Raw genomic sequence first — 27193 nt, 5'->3', positions numbered from 1 at the left:
TGTAATCCCTCTTGTAACAAGCTTGCTCCAAAATCTTCTCCTTGTGTGTTTCTTGGATACTCTCTCACTCAAAGTGCTTACCTATGTCTTGAACCAACATCTCACCGCATATACGTCTCCCGACATGTTTGTTTTGATGAACGTGTCTTCCCATTCTCATCTTTACAAAAAACAATTCCATCCACCACCGACCAAACACCTCCACCTGCTTCTTCCACTCCCATTCTGGTTTCCTCTTCGCCACTTATAGAACTCTCCGGTGACTCGCCCTCGACCTCTGCTCCTTCACCATTGGAAGTGTCTGGTTCGGAGTCAACGGCAACACCATCACATTCTCAGGCGACATCCTCGTCAGCTCCGTCCTCACCACGTCCTCCGTCGTCGGCTCAGCCACACTCACCGGCACGGCCAATCTCTCCGTCGACTTCGGTTCACGACGACTTTGCTTCCGCAAACTCCTCTCATCAACAATCCTCTACGGGCCTTAACTCATCAACGGCCCATATAGATTCTGAAGGCCACAATGTTTTAGAAACACAGGCCCAACAAGCCCAATTAGTTTCACAAAGCACTCAGGCCCAATCTCAGAATCAGACTAACACGTCTTCTTCTTCTTCGTCGCTACCAATGAATCCGGCTAATACGCACCAGATGGAAACTCGATCTAAAAAGGGAATTTCCAAACCAAATATGAAGTACACTCTTGCTATGTCTCTTGCCAAAGCTACTGGTCACGAGCCACGAACACATACACAAGCGCTCAAAGATGAGAAGTGGAGGAAAGCGATGTCAGAAGAGTACAATGCTCAATTGGCTAATCAGACTTGGGATCTTGTTCCACCACCACCTCCAACAGTCAACATTGTAGGCTGTAAGTGGGTTTATACAACAAAATATAATCCTGATGGTACGATTCGCAGGTTTAAAGCTCGCTTGGTCGCGAAAGGATATAATCAACAACCAGGACTTGATTACTCCGAGACTTTCAGCCCCGTCATCAAATCGACAACCATACGTTTGATTCTTGGCGTCGCTGTAAACAGAGACTGGCCTATTCGTCAATTAGACGTAAACAATGCGTTCTTACAAGGTACTTTAAAGGAAGATGTGTATATGGATCAGCCTCCTGGGTTTATAGATGGTGATCGTCCGGATTATGTGTGTCATCTCAAGAAGGCTTTGTATGGCCTTAAACAGGCACCACGAGCTTGGTACCTTGAGCTCCGCAATTTTCTTCTCTCCGTGGGATTTCAGAATTCTGTTTCAGACACCTCTCTTTTTATTTTGAAGAAAGGAAGATCTTTTGTCTATATGTTAGTTTATGTGGACGACATTCTTGTACGGGCAATGATAATGTTCTGCTTCAAGAGACACTACAGACACTTGCTAGCCGTTTCTCAGTTAAAGATCATGAAGAACTTTCATACTTCTTGGGGATTGAAGCAAAACGGACAATCTCTGGTCTTCATCTCACACAACGTCGGTATGTTCTTGATTTACTTGAACGTACTAACATGCTCTCGGCCAAACCAGTCACCTCTCCCATGGCATCGTCTCCAAAGTTGACTCTCCGATCTGGTAAGCCTCTCTCCGATGCGACTGAATATCGTTGTGTCGTTGGAAGCCTCCAGTACTTGGCTTTCACTCGACCCGATATTTCCTATGCCACCAATCGTTTGTCACAGTTCATGCATTCTCCTACAGATGAACATTGGCTTGCGGTCAAACGTGTTCTTCGCTACTTGGCGGGTACTCCATCACATGGCATATTCTTGAGTCGTGCTAATTCACCGAGTCTACATGCCTTCTCGGACTCCGACTGGGCTGGAGATAGTGATGATTATGTCTCAACTAATGCCTACATTGTCTATTTGGGTAATCATCCGATCGCTTGGTCCTCGAAAAAGCAAAAAGGTGTGGCGAGATCATCTACTGAGGCTGAATATCGGGCCGTAGCAAATACATCCTCCGAAGTTGCCTGGATATGCTCACTTCTCAGTGAACTAGGTATTACCATCACCAACGCTCCTGTCATCTATTGTGATAATGTCGGTGCTACGTACTTATGTGCCAATCCTGTTTTCCACTCACGGATGAAACATATAGCTTTGGATTATCATTTTGTTCGTAATCAAGTGCAGTCCGGCTTACTTCGTGTAGCTCACATTTCCACTGACGACCAGCTTGCTGACACTCTCACAAAACCGCTGCCACGGTCCACGTTCCAACGGCTAACGAGCAAGATTGGAGTTTCGCAAGCCCCTCCATCTTGAGGGGGCGTATTAAGGAGATAATTAAGGAGATCATTCTGTCAATCATATATTTGATATCTCAATCGTATATTCTGTATTTATGTGTGATTAGGGCTACTCTTACATCTCTCATGTATAAATAAGTGTAATCCCTCTTGTAATATGAATCATCCAATTCTATAATCTTATATGTTAGACCCAACAACTAACTAACAATAACGGTATAGGCACGGGATAAGACAATTGAGGACAGGTTGGGCAGATGGACCGGCTTACATAACACAATGTCCTATCCAACCGGGACAGAATTATCTCCACAATTTTACATTGACGGGTCAACGAGGAACCCTATGGTGGCATGCTCACATCTTGTGGCTTCGTGCCACGGTGCACGGCGCCATTGTCATCTTGCCTAAGCTCGGTGTCCCATACCCTTTCCCTAAGCCCTACAAAGAGAAAACAATTGTTCTTAGTGAGCTACTACCCAAAATCCAAAACACAGCTTTATTTAAAGGATTCTCTCTACAATTATACTTATTCTTCATAATATATAGGTGAATGGTGGAAATCGGACGTGGAAGAACTTATAAACGAGGCTTCAAAAATTGGAACAGCTCCTAGCGCTTCTGATGCACATACCATCAATGGTCATTCAGGCTCCATCTCTAATTGTCCTTCCCAAAGTAATCATTTACCAATAATCCTAATTTCATAACCACTTTTAATTAAGTAATTCTTTCTTCTATTTACTTCTAATTATACCATCAAATTATGACACAAAGATGACACTAATACAACATACACGCACTAATACAAACCACTACATTAATTACATGTTCCGGTTTCTCTTTTGATTTATATTGCTCTTTTAACTTGTAGGTAGTTACGGTTTACCGGTGAGAGCAGGAAAGACGTACATGTTACGGATCATCAACGCGGCATTAAACGAAGAGCTCTTCTTTAAAATTGCTGGTCACGTACTAACCGTTGTAGAAGTTGATGCTGTTTACACCAAACCGTATAAAACTGACACAGTATTCATCGCCCCGGGACAGACTACTAACGTTCTCTTAACAGCAAACGCAAACGCTGGTTCCAATTACATGGTCGCCGCCACAACATTTACGGACGCTCAAATCCCATACGACAACGTCACAGCCACCGCCACTCTCCACTACATCGGCCACACTGCCACCGTTTCTGCCTCCAAAAAGACCGTTCTCGCATCACTTCCGCCGCAAAACGCAACTTGGGTTGCGACCAAATTCACTAGATCACTCCGGAGCTTGAACTCCCGCGAGTATCCGGCTAGGGTTCCAACAACCGTGGACCATTCCTTGTTCTTCACGGTAGGTCTTGGTGCAAACCCTTGCCAGAGCTGCAACAACGGTGTTCGCTTAGTGGCCGGAATAAACAACGTAACGTTTACCATGCCTGAGACCGCTTTGCTCCAGGCTCATTTCTTTAACATTTCCGGCGTGTTTACCGATGACTTCCCGGCGAACCCCTCGAATCCGTATGACTATACGGCACCGGTAAAGATCGGCGTTAATGCTGCAACGATGAAAGGGACAAAGCTTTACAGGCTTCCATACAACGCGACGGTGCAAATTGTTCTGCAGAATACAGCGATGATCTTGTCCGATAACCATCCGTTTCATCTTCACGGGTTTAACTTCTTCGAAGTCGGTAGAGGTATGGGGAACTTTAACCCGGAAAAAGATCCGAAAATGTTCAATTTAGTGGATCCGGTAGAAAGAAACACCGTTGGAGTTCCAGCCGGTGGTTGGACTGCCATTAGATTCATCGCCGACAATCCAGGTAATTAAATACAATTTAATACTATAATGCCTACAGGCTACAAGTATAGCTAATTTTTTAATAGGGATTGGTTCTTCTTTTCGTTACACATAAAAAAGTTGTTGTACTTTACTTTTTTTGTCAAACAGTTTATTGTTTTTTTACTGTTTGTTATTCTTGTAGCGAATGATTTATTCGAATATTCGGTCTAACTTGGTAGAGTATTGTTTTTGGGCTAATTGATTTGTTTATCTGGTTACATATATGAAGGGGTATGGTTCATGCATTGTCACTTGGAATTACATACAACTTGGGGATTAAAGATGGCATTCGTCGTCGACAATGGTCACGGCCCTGACCAGGCATTGCTTCCTCCACCCGCCGATCTTCCCAAATGTTAGAATATTTTATTTAGCAAATATATATATATATATATGTTAGAATACTTATGTTCTTTTATTATTTGTTTTACTTCTTATTTTTGTGGAACTTTTATTTAGAGGTATTCTTGGGAAATAATTGCTGTGGTTTCGTGGATCACTTACAATTTTTTTTTATTATATGTAATAAAAAAGGGAAGAAAAGGAAATTGTACTTTATAATGATTTGTTTTTCGGACAGCGTACGCAATTTGCTGTTCTTCTGCTTTGGCTTTTTTACTTCAACTTGTCAAGTAGATTTACCACACCGTCCACACTCCACAGAGGAAAAGTAAAACCATACGGTGCTTAATGAAATCGTATAAGATTGTGAATTTATAAATGTCAAATGTCACGGATCGTCTTTGGCAAAATCAAAAGGTTCGGTCGGTGTTCCTTAAAGTTGTTAGTTAAATGATTTTTTTCTGTTTATAATTTACACACGGATATTGTCCAATTAAGTCGTCATAATCTCTCACCATTAGACTATATTTCTTTTCCCTTATTTTTCTCTCTATTTCAACATTTCATAACCCTCACATCGTGGAAGTCCTAAAAAGCTCCAAGATATTCGAATTTAAAATCTGATAGACACTGCTGCAGGCCCGGCGGAGAGGACAAGCCAGTGAAGCCATCGATTAGGGTCTCAAAATTTTGAGAGCCTTTTTACCTAAAAATTTGTTAAGTTTTCTTATATACAATAATTTTTGTAGGGTCTTTTAAAAATATTGTGGGTTTTTAGGGACAACTACAACATTTTTTAAGAGTAAAAATCTAATTTAAAAAAAAAAATATTATAGGCTTTAATTTTGTTTAGGCCACCCAAATTGATCGGGCCGGCACTACCCTGTTGTGAAATACAAAATGATAGAGAAAGTTGATGTAGCAGATTTTGGGAGGGTAAGTTGTGTAACACAAGAGGGCGTCGTATTGAACTCATAAAACGCAGATGTGGAAGGTAGCTCGTATGTAACCATTTGATTGGATACTTCTGTTTTTTTTTTTTTTATATAAAATACTTCTGTTTATTCATATATATTTTTTTTGATAAGATCTTCTGTTTGTTCATATGAATAAACAACTATTTACATGTGTATAAATTATCGAGCTATACTGGAATCACAATTTCCATGACAATATCATAATAATAATTATTTATATGAGTAAATAAACAAATTGTCAGGGAATTGATTCCAAAAGATTTTGGATGTTTCACCCATTTCGCAAGACGTTTGCCCCTTGGTGCACTAAAACCTCAGTATGATTTTAATTTCCAGTTTAAACAGAAGACTTATTCCTTGCTTGAAATATTAGTCTAAAATAATACCGATGTTAGTATGTAAATTAATAAAAAAGTAATTATTTTGGAAGACTTCTATTAATGGGAAAATTTGTTTGGGGGATATTATTAGTGAATCAATTATGGATTTGCCATTTTTTTGGATGGCATTTGTGGATTTTGCCCTTTTTTGAATAGTTTATGGATTTTACCCTTTTTCAAGCTACGGAAATATGATTTAACATGCGTTTTATTCGTTATGTTTGGGTTTAGTCGGTTGTGGTTGTTCTTAGGGTTTAGTATTTTGTATAAACTACGTATTTTTGCCAAAAAAAAATCGTAAATACGTACATTTTTAAGTGTAAAAAATGGCAAATCCGTAAGATTTTAATGAAAATGGCATTTTCAAAAGATTTTGATAAAAAAGGGCAAAATCAACAATAATCCCTATTATTAGTTGTTCCAAAAGTGGCAAAAACTGCTATTCAATTATTGCCATTTGCCATGCCTCTCCAACATTTAGACCTTCCCCTGCATATACCTCCTTGAAAGTCAAAGGGGCAATAAGAATTCCAAAATAAATATAATACGGTTAGGATGTGAACATCCTGTTCAATAAGAAACTTGATTAAATCATTAATATGCCAAAGTAAAACATGCATATATTACAAATTCTGACAATGACATACTTTATATTTTTTGGCAATCTGGCAACCACACATCATACATAGAATTAATTTAACAGTTTTTTGGGGGTTAAAGAATTAGTTTAGCATTTTTACATATATGAAACATGTGCAAAAGATTTTAACATTGACGATTTCATTCTTAGTGATCTGATCATCACTTCGATATCCTTTTCATATGAAATGACATTAGATGGATTATTTAGTATATTTGGAAAGCAAGGAACGAAAAGGTATTTGAAAACATAGATACAAACCTAGCAGAAGTATTACGATTAGCGGAAAAAGAAGCACAATTGTGGCAGTCAGCTCAAATTGAGCTCCATAATGAAAATCATGGTTCTGTGGACTTGGTAAATCAAGATCGAGTGAGGGATTTTTCACTTGATACGGAGTATTCGGGATACCGTTGTTTTGTGGATGGATCATGGAAAGAAAGTGATAAGTTCTCCGGTACATGCTGGTTCTGTACATCGTCAAATGGAGAGCCGCCAACCATGGGAGCTGCGAACCTCCGTAGAAGTCTATCTCCACTACATGCCGAAGTCGAGGCCCTTCTCTGGGCGATGAAGTGTATGATTGGTGCAGATAATCAAGAGGTAGCGTTCTTTACAGACTGTTCAGACCTGGTGAAGATGGTGTCTTCTCCAACTGAATGGCCGGCGTTTTCAGTGTATTTGGAGGAATTTCAGAGTGACAAGGAGGAGTTTTCATCTTTTTCTTTATCTTTAATTTCTTGTAGGGCTAATGTTAAGGCGGATAATCTGGCACGAAATGTTCGTACAGAACCGCATCATATCACCTATGTAAACAACATTCCCCAGGAATGGCTCTTTTGAATTCTAATTAATTGCGGATGACAAAAAAAAAAAAAAAGATGGTTTAAAGTGTTTGGTCAAACCATTTTTTGGCAATTGAGTAATTCCAAAAGAATGTAGTATTTTCTAATTATATTTAGATTAATATGACATGTTTTTTTTTTTTGATAAGATAACGTTAGTGGAGAAACTCCTAATTAGATTAATACAAAAATCGTAATTGAAAATTACCAAATGTCAATAGTTCAACTGATAAAGATTCTCGGACAAAGCCTAGAGGTAACCGGATCTAGATCCAAAACCTCTTTATTATTCAAAAAAAATGATTGGGGGACAAAAGTTTTTCTCTAATAGTAATTGATCAAGATCAATTTAAACATTTTGAGCTGGATTAAGGTGATATAAAAATATACTATTCTCTTAAGTACGGTATAGTACCATTAGCGGCCACGTAACACAAGCTTACCAGCGTAAACAATAATCTCTTTGACTAAAATGTAATTAACAATAATCATTGTAATTAGGACAATTTAATATATATCTATGTGATCCGTGAGATGAGGAATGTTATGTTGTACGAAACTCAGTAATGGATATCTTTGACATGTTCCAAGATTCTTCATAATCATAATTAAAATAAAAACATTAAAAAAAAAATGTGAAGTAGAATCATTATGGTATTTTGAATAAAAGACAACCCATGCGATGGTCAACTATTGTGATAGAAACTCAACCATAAAATCAACTTGACATTCTTGCTAAAGGGAATAAATTAAGAGATACGGGGTAGTTTAGTGATGTACCATTTAACCATCTCGTAAAATATTACTCCATTTGTTTTAAATTATAAGATGTTTAAGAGAAAAACACACATATTTAGGTAGTTTGTTTTTATTTTAAAAAATTTTGATTTGTATTTAATAAAAACATATTTCACCAATCATATAAAATACTGTAGAATATAAATGGTCACAAATGATCAAATGCATTAAATTTTACATATAAACTTGCAAAACATCTTATAATATAAAACAAAATAAAATGTTTAAAACATCTTATATTTTGAAACAGAGGGAGTACAATATACTCTTTCTTTTTCATTTATCACAAAGTTTTATTTAATGCAGTAATTTATACGAAATTTATTTACAAAAATATGTTTCAAAAATCGATCTGATTACTAATAATAACCTCCATAGAATCTATGCTCCAAAACACCACTATGAACGTTACCAAACCAAACCAATTTGGGAGCAATCGAAGATCTTACGTGTCCACAGCACATTAAATCATAATGAATAGATCTAACGTACAGGGATCAGCCACGTGAAGAAATCATAATGGAGAAGACAGATTCCTCGAGATCTTAAAAAAAACAGAAAATAAAAGAAAGTAAAACAATAAAAGAGAGAGAGGACCGACCAGTGATAATGCAAAACGCGGATCTCACGTGGACCCCTTTGTACAACTTGGCCATGTAAGTTACCACTGATCTCGACCGTTCATTTGGCGGCTCCTTTTTCCTCATCTGACACATAAAATCCCAATTTGCCAATATTAAAATAAACTGTACGTAATCAGTGAATATAAAGATTATAAAAGTACACAGAAGTATCATCATCAATAACGTAGTATATTGCTAGTATTAGTTTAATATTAATGTTGAAAACTTGGTATTGTTTTGAGAGGCATCGTACACTCCCAAAAAATGTCAACTTCGCGTATTTTAGATTAAATAAATAAAATCATAAAAAAAATATTTGGGTATTTTCTTCGGTTTTTTTTTTTTTTTTTTTTTTTTGTCTTAATGTCAATTACAGTATTTTTTTTTTTTCACATTTTATTAGTGGTCACCAGCATTATTATCGATCACGGAATTTTTGGTCAATTCTTTTTTTTTTTGTCTCTTTTCTCAGAGGTTACCGATTTATATTTTTCATGTCTTCCCGTATGACCAAACCAAACCAAGTGCAGTGCAGTATTTTACTCTTCCAAATTATAAGACTACACAAACACTTCAAATTTATTGTTAACTTAATCGCTTTATATTTAGTTCGAACTCTAAAATACTTTTTACGCCATTTAAACTAGTATCGTTAATACGAAGACAGTAGTAATGTAGTATAAACACATTCCATCGATCATAATCAATTAGTTACTTTTCCATTGAAAAGAACTTTAAACTGTTTAGGGTCCAATTTACTAATTTAGTAGCTATACTTATAATTTCAAAAGTCGTAAAAATGCAGTTATGTTTTACTGGTATTTGAATGATAGTTGTGATTAATGACTGTATAAATAGTAAAACTGTAATAGTATTCAAGATTAAGAAATAACCTAACATAAAATAGTTATAAATTGCAAATTAGTGTTTTAAAAAAAATAGTGAATAGAATTAAACAATTTATAAAAATAAAATAAAAACAATAGAATGAATTGAAAAATGGACCACATTTAAAATGTGACATTTGGTATATAGAGACGATTGTGAACAATTTTTTTATTTCAAATTTTATACGTGTTTTAATCATGAACTATTCTCATTTCCGTGTCCATTTAAAACGACTAGATTGACAAAATTTCAGCCATTTTACCCAAAACTGAGAATGATGTATTGACTGTTAAGTAAGGTGACAAAAAAGTATGAAGGAGTAAAAAAAGAGAATCAAATCTTTAATTTTATGCAATATATAATAATAATAAATAAATAAACAGTATCACCCAAAAATTAATTTCTCAAGAACAGCACTATAAGAGCCCAAATCGTCACCTCCTTTCTTTGCCTACTTCTCTCGTTTTTTTTACTCATGAAAAGTTTATAATTTGGTTTCTGGTTTTAGTTTTCTTTCCATTTATGGGCTCATTTGCTTCTTCTTGCACGTTATAGTTTTCCTAATTTTTTTTTTTGTTTTTTGTTTTTTTTTCATTTTCTGTAGCCATATGTTTATTTTCCCGAGAAATATTATCCACACCCAGCTTTTTAAATCTCTTTAACTCTGAGTCTCTGATACTTAAATACCACTCATGCTTATTAGCTCCACCAAATCTGGAAAACCAATAGATTCGTTTTGCAAAATCTCAGAGCTACCCTAAAAATTCTCTCTTTTTGACTCACTAACCAGATTTCGACTAGATTTTACTCAATTCATTTGCAAAAGGATAAAACTTTTATAGATTCCTTGAAGTGGGTGTGGGTCTAAGCAATGCTTCAAAGAAATTCCTATGGTTTCTTCTCTAAACAAAATAAAAGTGAAGTATCATTTGATAGTGATTTTTGTGTTCTTGCTTTGATTCTCTTATCTCTTCCTTCCCATCAATAAACCAAAAATTTTAATATTATCTTTGGGAAATTCGTAAATCCGTTGACCTTTGTCGGTATGATTTGTTCTTACTTATCGTAAAAAAAAATTAAAAAGAAAACAGAGCTAGGTTTTAGTTTTCGGACATGGAGGTTCTGAGGCCGACGACGTCACACGTGTCCGGTGGGAACTGGCTTATGGACGAGACTAAGAGCGCCGTCGCAGCTTCTGGCGAAGGTGCCACGTGGACGGCGGCGGAGAACAAGGCATTCGAGAATGCTTTGGCGGTTTACGACGACAACACTCCTGATCGGTGGCAGAAGGTGGCGGCGGTGATTCCGGGGAAGACCGTGAGTGACGTCATTAGACAGTACAACGATCTGGAAGCTGACGTCAGCAGCATCGAGGCCGGTTTAATCCCGGTCCCTGGTTACATCACCTCGCCGCCTTTCACTCTAGATTGGGCCGGTGGCGGTTGTAACGGGTTCAACCCGGGTCATCAGGTTTGTAACAAACGGTCCCCGGCCGGTAGATCGCCGGAACTGGAGAGGAAGAAAGGCGTTCCTTGGACGGAAGAAGAACACAAGTAAGTCTCTGTTATTTTCCGGTTTATTGGGAATTGTCATTAAACCGGAATAAGGTGATTAATTTGATAGTATAATATTGTGTGGTATATAACTTTATGAAAATATCTTTGATTAGATATTGTCACAATCCGGCTATTTCTAGTTGGCTTGAACAAATGCATGCATAATCGTAGTATGATTCACGATTATGCAACAATGTTTAGCTGTAAAATCTGGCCTAATCACATATATATAACCCATCAAACCTAGATTGAACAATTTATCTGGGTGAAGATTCATACAACATTTACATTTTGATATTGTTTTGTAATGTATGTAAATATATTTGATTCAATATTTGTCACAATTCAGGCTATTTCTAATGGGTTTGAAGAAATACGGGAAAGGAGATTGGAGAAACATATCTCGGAACTTTGTGATAACGCGAACGCCAACACAAGTCGCTAGCCACGCCCAAAAGTACTTTATCCGGCAACTTCCTGGCGGCAAGGACAAAAGACGAGCAAGCATTCACGACATAACCACCGTGAATCTCGAAGACGAAGCCTCTTTGGAGACCAGTAAGAGCTCCATTGTTGTTGGAGAGCAGCGTTCAAGGCTAACCGCATTTCCTTGGAACCCAACGGATAACAATGGAACCCATGCAGATGCTTTCAACATAACGATTGGAAACGCTATTAGTGGCGTTCACTCGTACGGTCAGGTTCTGCTTGGAGGGTTTAACAATGCGGATTCTTGCTATGACGCGCAAAACACAATGTTTCAACTATAGCTAATGGATCATCCATCTCTCTAATTAAAGGGTGTAAGTGAAAATCTTAATTTTTCATATGGACAAAACAATCATATTTGGTAACTGTACAATAAACGTCCATTGTTTTAATTCCAAATTGAAATAGTAGATAAAAGTCTCGTGACTGCAGTGACTAAGTAATCTTTGAGTTAAATTGTTAATTGTTTATTTTATTCTTTTTGACTCAGAGCTTTTGTTTTACAACTAGAGTTTCAAATGGTTGCAAGTTGCAAATTAACAAGTGGTGTGACACTACAAGAAATTTGGTCATTGGTTAAAATGTTGAATGCCACACTAAAACGATATGCAAGTTAAGCCAAAATAAATCGCCTTTAACAGCTTACGTTATATGCAGCGCTGGGAAAGATTTCATTACTCATCAACTTCACTTCTGGACCACCGATACGAAATGGGCTGTCACAGCTTCACATCTAATAGACAAAAGTTCATCTGTTTCAGATTCATGAACCGGCTTGAAGAGTAAACCGAGATTAAACCTAACAAAACATATCATCATTAATTCATTATCATATGTATACTAGATATGGACCCGTGCGTTGCACGGGTTGTTGGTCAATATTATCACTTTTTTTTAAGCTTAACTAAAATTATATAAACATCTATGTTTATAATTTTTGAAAATGCAGCATTTTAATTATTTTAAATAGATTTATTATGCATAATGCACAATCTAATATAAATGTTGGCCTATTTATCACCAACACCACCATTACCGCCTATTCTCCTCTTTCCCAACTGATCTTATTTCTCCTCATTTTTTATCTCCTTTGGCATCCAGCCGAGCCTCTTTCCGACAACAACTCTAGTCTATGTCCATCGCCATTCATAATTCCTTAATTTGCCTCAATCGCCATATATTCTTTGGATATGAATATCACATCCCATTTTTAGAAAACCATTGTAATTTAAAGTAATTTTATATATAAATAACATGATATATTTCCAATAAATGATAAATATAATTATTACATGGTTCATGTTATTTTTAAAATCAATCTATCACCACATCCGTAACCATCAACCACCACCATCGTCACCTCCATTAACAATCACATGCTACTCATATTTCTTTTAGTATGATATGCTATTTTATTAAATGACATTGTTTTTTCCTCTGATTCTAAGTGGATGTCTCTCTTTCGTCGTAAAAATTCCAGTATTGATTTTCTTTATTTTTAGATTTCGTGTTATTAGTGTTTATTTCTTTTTTTTAAAATCCCAATTACATGTATGTTTTGTCTTTTGTTTGAGGGATATTTCATCCCTGGAAAACGTTACTTTCTAAAGTTTTTTTTGACTCATGGCTATTTTCTTAATTATTTTTGAGTCAAAGGTTAGTTACTAATATTATTCTAAAATTAATTTATGACAAAAAAAAGAGAATAAAAACTTTACTAATAGAATGAAGTTAAAGAAATGGTGTTGTTTCGAAAAAAATTAGTTTGCTTGGTGAGAAAATATGAGACAATCTATTTGTTTATAAAGAGGTGAGTATTTACAATTTTTTTCGTATGTGATTAATAAATCATATAGTTTCCTTAATTTTTTCTATTTAAAATTTTTTTTCTTGTACAGTTAGTAACTTATAAATAAAACGTTTAGCATAATTTTTATCATTTCTATTTTTTTTTTTATGGAAAATATACATAAAATTTCTTTATATATACATATAGTTTCCTTATAATAATCTTTTTATATTATAAAACTTTTAACATTTATAATTTTGTAATAATTATCTTTTTACAATTTTTAAATTGTTAAAACTATTTTTTATTTTCCACATGACAAAATCTCTTATGGAAATATAGGTACAATTTCCGTATAGTGATCTTGTTACATTTAAAGCTGTTTAAATTTGTAATTATCTTTTTCCCTTTTTAATTATTAAAAAAGAAATATTTATTTGACACATGGCAAAATCTAAGATCGATAGATTTGACACGTATCACGATCACATGAGTTATTAACTTTGAAAACCATACTTTATATAATAAGATAGACGCATAGCAAAAGAATAAATCCGATAGTGTGCAGTGTTAGTTGTTGAGGGAAAAAATAAAGAATAGTTATGTAATACAAGTTGCAGCGAAAAAGTTCAAAGACACAAAGTTGGCCATCTCTAACTTAATATCCAATATTTGTCGTTTAATGTTTGAATAACGTATAGATCACAATATGGCATTATTCATTGTTCGTCTCAATCAACCAAACTATGCTTTCAACAACCAGTTGAAGTTATAACAACGGACAATGTTTGAGAACAGTGCAATTAATTAAACATTATAGTTTTTTTCTTTTCTTTTTTTCAATTTTTTTTTTAAATTTCATTTTTCCTTTTTCTAGACATTATAGTATGTAGACAGTAGACACTACATCTTAAAAAAAATCTTACTTTTTTTTTATATAATCAAAGAGTTTGGAATTCAATCCATAAAAAAAGTACAAGTCCTTGGAATTCAATCCATAAAAATAAATCTCTTTTTTCAACCTTCGTTGATAGTTCAATTAATTGATATCTTTTGTTCATTGTTTTAAAATGATATCTATAATTGAACTATCAACAATGATTAAACTTGAGATTTATTTATAAAAATAGCTTTTACGAAAAAATTAAAATTACATAATCGACAAGATTTATAGTCTAGTACGTAGTTTGTGTTAGGGTCGGGTTGTCAATAGGCCTGGGCATTCGGGTCCGCGGGTCGGGTTCGGGTAAAACCCGATCGGGTTCGGGTATGTCGGGTATGGTAATATAGGACCCAATAGGGTAAACTCGAAACATCGGTTCGGTTTCGGTTCGGGTATGGTCGGGTTCGGGTCGGTTCGGGTATCAGATTTGAGAACCGGTAAAAACCCGAAAATATCGGTTCTTGCTTGTTTCGGGTCGGGTTCGGGTATTTTCTACCCGTTTACACTGTGGAATACATTTTTTACACCATCGGGTATCGGGTTTAGGGTTTAGGGTTCTAGAATCGAGCAAAGGGAAAAAGCTAAATAGTCAAAAGATTAATCGGGTTAGAGACTAAACCTAAGGGCATTTAAGCGGATCGGGTTTTCGGTTTACACCATCGGGTTCGGGTTTTACCCGAACCCGACCCGATACCCACGGGTAAGCAATTATAGAACCCAACAGTGTAAAACTCACATACCCGTACCCGCCCCGAACCGGTTTTTTCGGGTCGGGTCCGGTTCGGGTACTCGGGTACGGGTTTTTTGCCCAGGCCTAGTTGTCAATGTCTTACCGTCCCAATTAAAACTCGACAGAGAAAAGTAGAATGATAAATTAATCCATCTTAGATTCTTAACTAGTTCTAATAGATATTTTTTGGGACAGTTTGGTAGATGATGTAGGACCTTAATATTTCAATAAGGGTACAATCTAATATTTGTAAAACAAATAATATAGAACAAGTATCAAAAATCAACAATACCGAAAGGACGATTGAAGAACGGAGATTGACGGTGATAAACAGAGTCGAGAACGTTGATGATCTCTCTCCTTAACTCAAAAATCGCCCCGTAGTGTGCCGGTTTGATGACAATTAGAGTCCCTGGATAAAACTGTTTCTTCTTTTGATTGCAACACTCAAATCAAAAGCTAAACGAACACTAGTCTTGTGTTGTACTCTCAGACACAAACAAAAAAGAAGAAAAGAGAAGAGAGAGATTTTTTATGCTTTGATCGATGATCCGAATGAGAAGACAAACGCTTGACTTTATACTAAAAGCTCAACGTCTATGCCATAAAGAGGAGGATACGTGAGTTATGAGAATTTGATTCTCTAACGTTAATGTCGTAAATTGATTCCAACCTTAATTCATGAGACTTAATTAGGTTGTTACAAAATCAATCATGGAGATATTTCTTTGAAATAGTCAACAACATAATTCAATATGGATTAGGGCAAACAAGAATAAACTAATGGGTTACAAGCCCATATTATTAATCTCAAATCCCAAATCCAACCCATATGTGTTTGGGTTTCTCCTTTGACCTCCAAAGTGGTCTAATTAACATTTAGTTAAAATTCCAAGCTTAGCAAGCTAACCACTTTGGACCTCCATTTCTCATTCAAACGAACTCCCTTTTTGACATTCCAATACACCACCACGTAGTGCTCGCAGCAACGATTCCATCGTGCCCAAGAACCGGTTATTCCGATGAACGTCTTCACCGGAAACTCTACCGTAACAATGGTCAAAACCATTTTGTCAAAAACAAGTGCCAACAGATGACCATATAAAAATCATTGATGATATAATAAAACAAGTGGTACATTTTTTCTGAGTATTTAATAAAATTTTACCTAAAACCAAAACTTTTATAAAATGTAAGATGATGATGTTATGTCAAAAACACACTCGACTTTTGTTATGTCAAGCCATCATCCACTCAATAAAAAAACCAACAGAAAAAAAACTATAAAACCCTAAAACCTCCTTCATTCAAATCTGTTTCTTCCCTGATAGCTCCCAATCTTCAACTTGATTTCCCGATAACCTCCAAGGAATATTAAACGGGACTTGATATCCCGTTAACGGATTAACATTGAAACCCGCAGACCTCGGTACAATCGGTTCACGATTGTAATAAGGTTGTGCTTGCATCTGCATCAATTGAGTACCAGCGTTTCCCTTTGACATCATCAAGCTTTGTGTTAAAGCTAAGTCTCTCCAGTTCTCCATGAGATTTGGGTCCATTTGAATCTGACCATCATGAGGCGAGATTAACGAGAAACCCATATTATTAAAGTTATTGGGGAAGCCTTGAAACTGTGGCTGCTCATGAAAATACTGTGGCATGAAATGTTGATCCATAAAATTCTGCGGGATTGGTGTGTCCATGGCTTGATGATGAACCCTATACATACTAAGATCCTGTCTCATTACAGCTTCATGTAACTTTTTATCCACGGCACAGAAAATCTCATGTAGTTGCTCTCGTGAACACTTGTCTAGCTTCTCCTCCCAACTACAATACTTATTCTCACGCTTCACTCTCTTTTTAGTCTCCACCTCGTTTGTCTTACCTAAATCGTTAACGAAAGTCTCCACGTTGGTTTCTTTTCTGCAGCTGGTCGACACTGTGTCTTTGTACTTGCGTATGATGTCCCTGACGTTGGTCTCGTCCCTCGGCCATATCTCTGGCTCGGGAACCACCTCATCGGTAGCCTTCGTGGGACCGTAGACGATGAGACATGTCTGGACGCCGCAGAGAGTTGAGAACTCTTGTGCCTTCTTGTAAAGACTAGCTTTCCTCTTCTTGTAAGTTGTTATCCTTGTCTTATCGTTCGCTATCCTTTGTAGGTCCACTTTCTTCGGAGGCATCCTTTGTAACCTGAGTTATTGTTATATATTACAAAAAATAACATATAAACTTTCCCAAGAAAACAAAGTACAGAGATATTGAATTGATATGTTTTGTAATGTTTATATGAGTTTAGGCTTTCTAGTATTTTTCTCCAAGCCAAAACAATTATTTGAATCATATTGTATGTTTAAAGGAGTTTTGTGAATAGTTTGGTCTAATAAAAACTCAAATTATATATGATCAAAACTACTCAAATTAAAGGTGTTTATGTTTTTTCTATATGCTACCTTAACCCCACACGAACCATACGATAGTGCGAAAGAATTTTGAAACACACCCACAAATAAATCAGAAAACGCAAAGCCAATAGTCAAAATCCGAGAAGTAGCTAGGAGCTAATTCTCGACACCCTCAAAACGAAATAAATCCCACAACAGAACAAAAGACAAATGGAACATGGAAAACCTTAGAGCCAGAGCAGAATTAATGAACAAATGTATAAATTGTTTATGGAAAAGATAGTATCCTTACTTGATTATCAAAGCACAAGTTTCAATGAGGAAACCAATTTTTGAAGCTTCGGTCGGAATAAGGGTGAATTGAGCTAATATATACGCGAGATTTTATATATTGAGTTTGATTTAGTTTGTGTTTATGGAAGGTTGTCAAAGATCACGAGATATATCCTTTAAATGAATATGAGATTTTAGGAAAGAAGAATTAAAATGGGGATATTTAGTTTGCCAAAATGGAAAATATACTAAATTGAAGATGCTTACCAAGAAAGACAAAAATGTTAAAACATAGTTAAATTTATTTCTTTCCTTAGTAGTTAGACGGTTTAATATTTATACACATATTGCAATCTTGTTATATATAGTGTTCACCTCATGCCTTCATCCTCTTTGACGCCGGCAGCTCTTAGTGCCGTTGTGGACCGTACTATGCAAAACCCTCTTCCTCATTTCCGGCGAAGGACCACTCATTGTAAACCGAAAATCTGTCTCGATTGGATTCGTTTTTTCCCTCTGGATATGGGTAGCTTAGGTTGTAATATGTTTTGCTAATATAATCTTCAACTTTAACAACAAAAAAGAAGAAGCAAAATACATGCTATAGTAGTTCTTCTATTAGTATATTCATAGGATATAAACCATCTCTATATATTACAAAAAATGAGTTACCTTTTCAAGTTGTATAATCAAACAAAAAGGCCATGAAATAATGATACAACAAAATGTTTCACCTGTTATAAAATCAATCCATTTAAAAAGAATTCTTAACATATCTTCTTTGACAAGAATGTAGTTAATAAATTTTCCTTGTGTTGTATACCTTATCGGCAGCTTTACTTATATTCTTCATCATGATTCTGTGTGTATCATCAATATGTTAATCATCTGCAAAATAGTAAGCATTTGGTTATAATTATAAACATAAGGAATATGAAACAATTTTCTGATCATCTGTGATTTATTCTCCATTGTTGAATTATGACTAACCTAAGACTCTGTTTTCGTCTTTTGTTGTTTGGATCCCTGCATTTTGCATTTCCTCTATTACTTTCTTGGATTCTTCATCCTCTCTAGCGACTAATCCAATGTTATGGTGTAGTGATTCTAAATTAAGCTCTAGTTCCTTTTCCAAAACTTCTCCAGCTTGCTCATCAAGTTTCAGAATCACTTCATCACTTTGCATTTCCCCTATCGCTTTCTTGGATTCTTCATCGTCTTCTCTAGCGACTAAACCAGTGTTATGATGCAGTGATTCTAAATTAAGCTCTAGTTCCTTTTCCATAGCTACTCCATCTTGCTCATCAAGTTTCAGAATTTCTTCATCATTACTCTCACTAGCAGCTACGTCGTTGCCTACTGCAGCAAATTCATCTGTATCAATAACTTGAGAGATGGCATTTGGATCAATAACATCGTCTTTCTCTAGTTGTTGGGTGATCTCCAACGTTCTTGGTGATATCCCTTGGGAAGAATCTATACCACACTATTCAATAGATAAAGAAACAATAACTAAACTTAGAATCAAGAACCAACAACAGAGGAAAAAACTAGTACAATATATTATCTTAGTAAATGGTTGTAGATAATTATGTATCATCATATCACATATTCAATGAATCATTGGTGGATTCATATTTGTCTAAAATATGTTAAAGATGATTAGAATAGAAGGTGAAACCTGTTGAGTCCATGTTTGTGAATCTTGTGAGTTTTGAGTGTTGGCTAAAACTACTGATTCTTCCTCAACATTAGCTCTATTTTTGTATTCTTGGGACGATTCATCATAGAAATCTTTCAATAACTCATCTCGTGGTGAGTAATTACCATCTTGGACTTGCAGAAATGTCACATCACTAGCGTTTTCTGCGTTTCCATAGACCTCAGCATTCGCTCTATTTTTGTATACTTCAGAAGATTCACCGTAAAAATCTTCCAATAACTCTGTTTTTTCTCCTTCCTTAGAGACCTCCTGATCAGTTGACTCATCTAGTGGTGAGTTATTACTATCTTGAAATTGCAGAAGTATCACATCACTAGCATTTTCTTCGTTTCCATAATCTTCAACCAACTGTGTATGAGCATGGCTCGAAGATTCTTCCACCACATTATGAGTTTTCTCTTCTTCTACTGACCTTGGTTTCTCTTCTTCTTCTAATTCCTGACCATTCTCTTCCATAATCTCACTTACTAGTAATTCTGTAAGAACTTGGCATGGAGAACTCTCTAAATCACTTTGATGTACCTCATTTTCTGTTTGTTTTGTTGTTTCCTTAGTAAGCTTGTCTAAGTTTGATTCTTCTTCTCCTTCTAACTCTCTCTCAAATGATTCTATATAGGATGTGTCCAAAGAAGCATCCAAAAAGCTCTTAGTTTCCCCATGTTCTCCTTGAATGCTACTCAGCATTTGGTCTTTCTGCTGATGATCAATGATATCTAAATCAATAATCTTAGGAGATCCACAAAGATCATCATTTTCTACTTGTTTCACATCAGCCACTTCTTCATCAATCAATTTCTTCATGGATGAATCCAGAGTAGTCAGAGGTCTCGGGTCAGTAAGTTCTTCAGTCAAATTATTCAGATTCTCCGAGTTGCCCCCATCGATCGAGTCCAAGATTGTTTCAGGCTCTTCTGTTATAGACGACAATGACGCACTTGTATGGAACAACATACCTTCAAATTTCCCAGAGCTTGTAGGCTTGGACACATCATTGGAACTAGAAGGTGTCTGCTCAAAAATCTCTTCGGTTTGGCTTCTTCTTTCTAACAATGACAAATCATCATCAACTGTTATAAGGTTTTCATCTACCACACAATTCTGATTTGGTTTGGCCTCAGGTTTAGTCCATGTCTCATTATTCTCCTCTTTTGATCCTATTCCACTTCTTGATTCATATTGGTGAGAGATCCTCTTACGTGATTCTTCATCGCGGACGATTTCTCTGTCAATATCTGTATCATAAATGTAAGATTCACCGCCATTAGACCAGTCATCAAGCCAATCAACTGTTGTAGGAGGTGAACCAATCTCTGAAACCTCAACTTGCATATCCGAGGCAACTGAAAATGTTCGACTGTGCGAATTTCCGCATTTTCGAGCATAAAACATGTTGTTATCATCTAGTCTTGGCGCTACTAAACCTCTAGGCAATGTGGTTGGAATACTATTTCTTGTTTGGTTCACAAGATAACCGGGATTGTTATCCATCGATTGGCATATAGCTTCCCTGAGCTCGGCTTTGTTTAAACGGCTGAGTTCTGACTCACTTTCTTCTGAACAACTTGAATCATCACATTCTTCTTTGTTTGAATCTGTCTCATTATCATTCATTTCTACCTCCCTTTCTTCGCTTTTTCCACTCACAACGCTTTTATCGTCGTCTTCTATTGTAGCTCCCTTTCCATTACATGGGAGATTTTGTTCAGTATGATCCATATATTCATTGTCCAAATCTGTAGACAAAAAAGTACATTATTCACAGAGCAAAAATACAAACACCAAAATTTAACAACCAGAAAATATTAGACCTTGTACCTAAACGTTTCCTAGTAGTTGAAATGTCTGAAGCAGAAACTGGGCTGTTCATACATTGAGCATGTTCTGGTGAAAACAGAGCAAAACGACAGAAGCTCTCATGACGACAAAAGAACATATCTTTCTGATTAAACAATGAAAATTCTTGATCAAAGCTATCTCCAGTAAGATTAGGTCTTTCTTCTTGAGGATCATAAGGTATGTCAAAAGGGTTTCTTCCTTGTAACAACACAGAAGGAGCTGAGCCTGGAATCGGTAATCCTTTAACAGTAGTACCATCTGATGAATTATTTCGACGTTTTTCAAGTGAGTTCCTCGAAACCGTAACGTGAAGGCTGTTGGTGTTGTTCTGTCTAGGGCTAGTTGTTTCTTCAGCTTGAAGCTTATTCCTTTGATCTAAAGCTAGTCTAAAGAGTCTCCTCGCTCTTCTTCTAGCTATTAAGCTCTCTAGTCTCTTATTTCTCTCAATCTCTGAAATCCCCTGCTCATTAACATTACTCATCTCCTCTTTCATCTCTTCTTTACCATCTGATTCTCCATATTTGATCTCACAGTTGCAAACCATTGGTTCTTCAACGTTAAGTTGACCTAAATCACGAGAATCTTCCTCTCCAAGAAACTCCTTCTCATTGTCTTCTTCCTCTACTACATTGGTTTCTAAAGCTTTTGGAGACTCCTCGAAATGAGGAGTACGACCAAGGAGGTCATTGTAAAGAGAAGTCAAGATAACTTTGTCTTTCTCTTCCTCGCTTGTTTGTGAATCCCATTCTTCAACTTTCATTCGAGCATTTCGTCGGACACTTCGTTGTTGTTTTAAATGACATCTCTTTTCTCCACCACAACTCTTCTTTGGCTCTGAATACGAACTTGAGAATCTTAATCCTAGCTTTTCTCGTGCATACACTAGAGCACATGCAAGAACCGGTGACGAGTAAATCAAGAAGAACAAGAGAGTAGGGAGGAAAATGTATAGCACAAGTAAAAACATTGAAACCCCTGACAATATTGGGTGGTTTCTCATGAATTTGATGCTCATGTTCATCGAATATCCAAGAATTTTCCATAATATTACGATGATCTCTTTCGCGTCAACGCCCATTTTCCATATAATCAAAAGATGAAATCAACTGAAACAAGATCTTTTTTTCTTTCAAAGATCTAGCAAAGAATTTGGCATCAAGGAAAAAAAAAATTGATAAATGGAGTTTCCAAATTTAGAGAAGATATATCGTCTGGAGATCCTCTGTTTCAGGATGTTAAACTTTTCTAAATTTTTTTCTTTTTATTTTCTCCTGTTTATTTGTCACAAGAGGGAATTAAAACGACAAAACAGAAAACAAGTTTGGTTTTGTTAACGAGAGAGTTTTTTTTTTTGTGTAACGAATCTATTTTTCTGGTATTAAGTTACTGAAAAAACTTTAGGGAAAAATGTGGCAAAAAACTTCGAAAGTATATTATGAAACTAATTGGATCTTGAACCAAAAATTTAAAAATTTTAGATTAAAAAAAAAACAAATTCTTATGTGTAATTCTGACAAATATTCAGAAAATTTATAGCCATGAAATAGAAGATTATCCTTTGGGCCATTCTGTGAGCCCTATGACTATGAGGCCAAAAACCAGATTCGTGGCCCATATCCATCGTTTAAAACCTGTGGTCAGGAAGAAAACCTGAGATCTCATCAACCATTACCTTTCGTCCACGTCACATCAAACACCATTGCTCTCTATACATCTCGCCACACAGGATTCTCGCCTTCCAGATAATCTTCTTACAAAACCGAACTCCGGCGTAATCAACGGTGCAGATAACTCTCTTTCTTCGATCTAACGGTTCACATTCGAAGTCGTTGTTCCCAGTAAACCTCGCGTTCTGTAGTGTGGTGACCCAAAAAGAAGATTAGATAAACCCAAAAATGTGTTGCAATGTCTTCCTTTGATTTCCTCAATTTCTAGGGTTTCGAAAGAAAAATAATGACTTCAATCGAATTGCTAAGTCCATTGATCCACGATAAGTTTCGATTCTCAACTTGTTGTAGTACTAGTAGTTTATTGTATTTGCATGCTTCGAGCTTTTTCCGAGATCGGTCTTTTGGTTTTCGTCAGAATCCGAATCGATTTGTCTCCAATTCAATTCAACTTCCTCAATCAGTTACAGGGTCGATAAACCATGAAAGGTTCAATCTTTGGCAAGGGTTTTCGAGGAAGAAGAGTACTAGTAGTAGAACGATTGTGAATTGTCAAGAAGGTGATCAGAAAGCTAGCTCAAGTGAAGGAGAAGGAAAGACGAATTCGAATTCGTCGAAGCAGAAAGGAGGGAAGCAAGGTAAGAATGGGTTATGGTGGTCTAAAGGGAAGAAATGGCAGTGGGAACCGATTATTCAAGCGCAGGAGATTGGTGTTTTATTACTACAATTGGGTATTGTTATGTTTGTGGTGCGATTGCTTCGACCTGGAATCCCGTTACCGGGTTCGGAGCCTCGCACACAGACGACGTTTATGAGTGTACCGTATAGTGATTTCTTGAGTAAAGTTAACAATGATGAGGTTCAGAAAGTGGAGGTGGATGGTGTTCATGTTTTGTTTAAGTTGAAAGATGATGGGAATTTGCAAGAGAGTGAAACTAGTGGTAGTAAGCTTTCTGAGTCGTCTGAGACTATGCTTAGAAGTGTGGCTCCGACTAAAAGGGTTGTATATTCCACCACAAGGCCGAGGGATATTAAAACGCCGTACGAGAAAATGCTTGAGAATAATGTGGAATTCGGGTCGCCTGATAAGCGCTCTGGTGGCTTTTTCAACTCTGGATTGGTAAGACCGTGAATTAGAATGGCTTGTTGGCTTTGGGAAACACTAAAAGTGAAAAGGTTTTCTCTTTTCTTGCTTTTGTTGTTTCAGATAGTTCTATTCTACATTGCAGTGCTTGCAGGGCTTCTCCACCGATTTCCTGTTAACTTTTCCCAGGTTTGCACATTCATGATACCGTAATGTGGTTGTTTAAGTTAAGGCCATGTGCACTTTTCTTAAAAGCTATGAGGTATACACAGAGTACAACGGGACAACTGAGGACACGCAAGTCTGGTGGTCCTGGTGGGGGAAAAGTTTCTGGTGAAGGTGAAACAATCACTTTTGCAGATGTTGCTGGTGTTGATGAAGCAAAGGAAGAGCTGGAAGAGATTGTGGTAGGTTCATCTGTCCTTATAGATGCTGTAGTCATATTTGTTCTTGATCTTGTTAATTTCTCTAACACTTGGCTTAACTGTTGCAGGAATTTCTCAAGAATCCTGATAGGTATGTCCGTCTAGGTGCTCGCCCCCCTCGTGGTGTTTTATTGGTGAGTTAAATAATGTGGTTACCACTTTGGTCATTTCTTAGATAGAGTTTATGCGCAATGTTTGGTTATTGTGTTTAAAATTTATGGCTTTATTTCCCTTTTTGGTAGGTTGGTCTCCCGGGAACAGGGAAAACCCTTCTTGCAAAAGCTGTTGCTGGGGAATCTGATGTCCCCTTCATAAGTTGCTCTGCAAGTGAGTTTGTAGAGCTGTATGTTGGCATGGGTGCTTCACGCGTAAGGGATCTTTTTGCACGGGCCAAGAAGGAGGCTCCGTCAATTATATTTATAGATGAGGTGTGAATACAAAATCAGTGTTTGATTACCTGCTGTACTTTGTATCGATGTTAATCTTAACAAATGTATCTGTTTTTCTTTCATTTTTCAGATAGATGCTGTCGCGAAAAGCCGTGATGGTAAATTCAGAATGGTCAGCAATGATGAAAGAGAGCAAACTTTGAATCAGTTGCTCACTGTAAGTTTGTAATCATATGCACTTTTTCTGCCAGAGTTGTTTTCTAGATCTTTGCATTATCCATTTATAAGCTGGGAACTGGTTTACAGGAGATGGATGGTTTTGACAGTAGCTCAGCAGTTATTGTTCTTGGAGCTACCAATCGAGCTGATGTCTTAGACCCCGCCCTGCGTCGGCCTGGGAGATTTGATCGTGTTGTTACGGTTAGTAGAATATCTGGCTCTGCTTATTTTAAATGATCATGCAATGTAATACTTTATCAAAGCTATCTGACACTTAATTTCAGGTGGAATCACCTGACAAAGTTGGAAGAGAATCCATATTGAAAGTGCATGTTTCAAAGAAAGAGCTTCCTTTGGGAAATGATGTCAACCTAGCTAGTATTGCCTCAATGACAACCGGTTTTACTGGGTAAAAATTTGTATTTTATTCATGACCCGAAAGTGTCTTACCTGCTTTTTGCTGTATAATCTCGTTAACTTTCATGTTTGGTTTTTATAGGGCAGACCTTGCGAACCTAGTTAATGAGGCTGCTTTACTAGCGGGAAGGAAGAGCAAGATGACTGTTGAAAAAATTGACTTCATTCAGGCTGTCGAGCGATCTATAGCGGTATTGTCTTTTTCTTTCTGAGTCTATTGAACAGCTCATCACAATATGTTTCCTTACATTGCATCGTTTGTTTCAGGGCATAGAGAAGAAAACTGCAAGGTTAAAAGGTAGTGAGAAAGCTGTGGTTGCAAGGCATGAAGCTGGGCATGCTGTTGTTGGTACAGCTGTTGCAAGTCTTCTTCCTGGACAGTCCCGTGTTGAGGTAAAACAATGAGAGCTGCCTCTTGGATAGGCCGAATACACATTTTTACATGCGTTAATGCTCTGCTAAGTCGTGTTGTATTTTTAGAAATTAAGCATATTGCCAAGATCAGGAGGGGCATTGGGCTTTACATACATTCCTCCAACACATGAAGACAGATATTTGCTTTTCATTGATGAACTACATGGCCGCTTGGTAACACTTCTTGGAGGTCGTGCAGCTGAAGAGGTTGTTTACTCGGGGCGTATATCAACAGGTGCACTTGATGATATCAGGAGAGCAACCGACATGGCTTATAAGGCAGTAGCTGAATATGGTCTTAACCAGAAAATCGGACCCGTCTCTGTGGCTACGCTTTCTGCTGGTGGGATTGATGACTCTGGGGGATCACCATGGGGAAGAGATCAGGTAACTTTATTCTGCCTAAACTTTTAGTTGGTCTTGTTCAAAATGGAAAGCAAACTTAATCTGTCATGCTGAATTCACAGGGGCATCTAGTTGATCTTGTTCAAAGAGAGGTGACAAATTTGTTGCAATCTGCTCTGGATGTTGCGTTGACTGTTGTTCGCGCTAATCCAGATGTATTAGAAGGGCTCGGTGCTCAACTGGAAGGTAACACATTACACATCTGGATACTGATACCATATTTACTCAAACAAAACATAAGACCAGTTTTCTAAACAACAGCTAGTTTTGGCTTATAATCTCTGAGATGGGCTGGTTCATTCAAATGGTATCACCACAACATGGCATGATATGGTCACTAGAATCACATGTTGATGGCCTTGTCTCATAATCTATATAGCTCCTCAAGTAGTTGACTCTGTTTGAAAACATGTGATTGGTTTCAGATGAAGAGAAAGTAGAAGGTGAAGAGTTGCAGAAATGGTTAAATAGAGTAGTGCCCTCAGAGGAACTTGCAGTGTTCATCAACGGAAAACGAGCTGCTTTGCTTCCAGCACAAGCTAGCTCCAGTTAACGTCTACACAGCCTCTTGTATCACTATCTCTCAGGTCAGGCCTGTGTAAGCATCGATGATGACTCTGCCTCACTTAGAAGAATCAAAAAGCTAAAAGGATCTATCTACTTTTCTGGTGAGTCCTGGCCATCGATGACTTAGTATGTATAGAAAAAAAAAGCTTTTACTTGGTATCAAACAGAGCATGTGTTGTTGTATTTGCTACCTTTTTTTCCGCAATGTTATTGGCAATTGTACTATTGTTCCACTTGTATATATATATACAGAGACCATTTATGTTAATA

The 27193-nt window shown here is 36.7% G+C and overlaps 5 protein-coding genes across 5 annotated transcripts in view; 3 read left to right on the top strand and 2 right to left on the bottom strand.

The window, feature by feature from the left end:
* LOC9302372 (laccase-16) overlaps window positions 1–4740 on the top strand; it is a 5656-nt gene extending 916 nt beyond the window's left edge. Inside the window, exons 3-6 of the mRNA XM_021025355.1 lie at window positions 2480–2724; window positions 2807–2935; window positions 3132–4073; window positions 4323–4740. Coding sequence (XP_020881014.1) covers window positions 2480–2724; window positions 2807–2935; window positions 3132–4073; window positions 4323–4453 — 1447 coding nt within the window. The 3' untranslated portion in view covers window positions 4454–4740. The remainder of the gene's footprint in view (window positions 1–2479; window positions 2725–2806; window positions 2936–3131; window positions 4074–4322) is intronic.
* A 5141-nt stretch (window positions 4741–9881) lies between these two features.
* On the top strand, window positions 9882–12108 carry LOC9300675 (transcription factor DIVARICATA). Its single transcript, XM_021013931.1, has 2 exons — window positions 9882–11139; window positions 11492–12108. The coding sequence occupies exons 1-2, from the start codon at window positions 10700–10702 to the stop codon at window positions 11910–11912; spliced, it is 861 nt and encodes a 286-aa protein (XP_020869590.1). The 5' UTR covers window positions 9882–10699; the 3' UTR covers window positions 11913–12108.
* Window positions 12109–16251: 4143 nt separating this feature from the next.
* On the bottom strand, window positions 16252–17372 carry LOC9300674 (agamous-like MADS-box protein AGL82). Its single transcript, XM_002864552.2, has one exon. The coding sequence runs from the start codon at window positions 17280–17282 to the stop codon at window positions 16401–16403; it is 882 nt and encodes a 293-aa protein (XP_002864598.1). The 5' UTR covers window positions 17283–17372; the 3' UTR covers window positions 16252–16400.
* A 624-nt stretch (window positions 17373–17996) lies between these two features.
* On the bottom strand, window positions 17997–22464 carry LOC9302371. The gene is made up of 4 exons (XM_021024227.1): window positions 21316–22464; window positions 19459–21233; window positions 18768–19263; window positions 17997–18665 (listed from the first exon to the last, which is right to left on the bottom strand). Exons 1-4 carry the CDS (start codon window positions 22412–22414, stop codon window positions 18658–18660), a joined length of 3378 nt encoding a protein of 1125 aa, XP_020879886.1. The 5' UTR covers window positions 22415–22464; the 3' UTR covers window positions 17997–18657.
* Window positions 22465–23032: 568 nt separating this feature from the next.
* LOC9300673 (ATP-dependent zinc metalloprotease FTSH 9, chloroplastic) lies at window positions 23033–27193 on the top strand. The gene is made up of 13 exons (XM_021035455.1): window positions 23033–24123; window positions 24211–24276; window positions 24360–24494; window positions 24581–24646; window positions 24755–24940; window positions 25032–25118; window positions 25208–25321; window positions 25405–25529; window positions 25620–25728; window positions 25805–25930; window positions 26018–26338; window positions 26419–26542; window positions 26782–27193. The coding sequence occupies exons 1-13, from the start codon at window positions 23290–23292 to the stop codon at window positions 26907–26909; spliced, it is 2421 nt and encodes an 806-aa protein (XP_020891114.1). The 5' UTR covers window positions 23033–23289; the 3' UTR covers window positions 26910–27193.

Source organism: Arabidopsis lyrata, assembly GCF_000004255.2.
Source record: "Arabidopsis lyrata subsp. lyrata unplaced genomic scaffold ARALYscaffold_8, whole genome shotgun sequence".
Lineage (NCBI taxonomy): Eukaryota > Viridiplantae > Streptophyta > Magnoliopsida > Brassicales > Brassicaceae > Arabidopsis > Arabidopsis lyrata.
Note: the sequence above shows the minus strand (reverse complement) of the source record. Positions and strands in the feature narration are given on the sequence as shown.

Coding starts and splice junctions, on each gene's coding strand:
- LOC9300675 (XM_021013931.1), top strand. CDS start 10,700: ATGGAGGTTCTGAGGCCGACGACGTCACACGTGTCCGGTGGGAACTGG. Junction 11,140..11,491: donor TGGACGGAAGAAGAACACAA/GTAAGTCTCTGT, acceptor GTCACAATTCAG/GCTATTTCTAATGGGTTTGA.
- LOC9300674 (XM_002864552.2), bottom strand. CDS start 17,282: ATGCCTCCGAAGAAAGTGGACCTACAAAGGATAGCGAACGATAAGACA.
- LOC9302371 (XM_021024227.1), bottom strand. CDS start 22,414: ATGGGCGTTGACGCGAAAGAGATCATCGTAATATTATGGAAAATTCTT. Junction 21,234..21,315: donor AACTACTAGGAAACGTTTAG/GTACAAGGTCTA, acceptor TTTTGTCTACAG/ATTTGGACAATGAATATATG. Junction 19,264..19,458: donor CACAAACATGGACTCAACAG/GTTTCACCTTCT, acceptor TCTATTGAATAG/TGTGGTATAGATTCTTCCCA.
- LOC9300673 (XM_021035455.1), top strand. CDS start 23,290: ATGACTTCAATCGAATTGCTAAGTCCATTGATCCACGATAAGTTTCGA. Junction 26,339..26,418: donor CACCATGGGGAAGAGATCAG/GTAACTTTATTC, acceptor CTGAATTCACAG/GGGCATCTAGTTGATCTTGT. Junction 26,543..26,781: donor GCTCGGTGCTCAACTGGAAG/GTAACACATTAC, acceptor GATTGGTTTCAG/ATGAAGAGAAAGTAGAAGGT.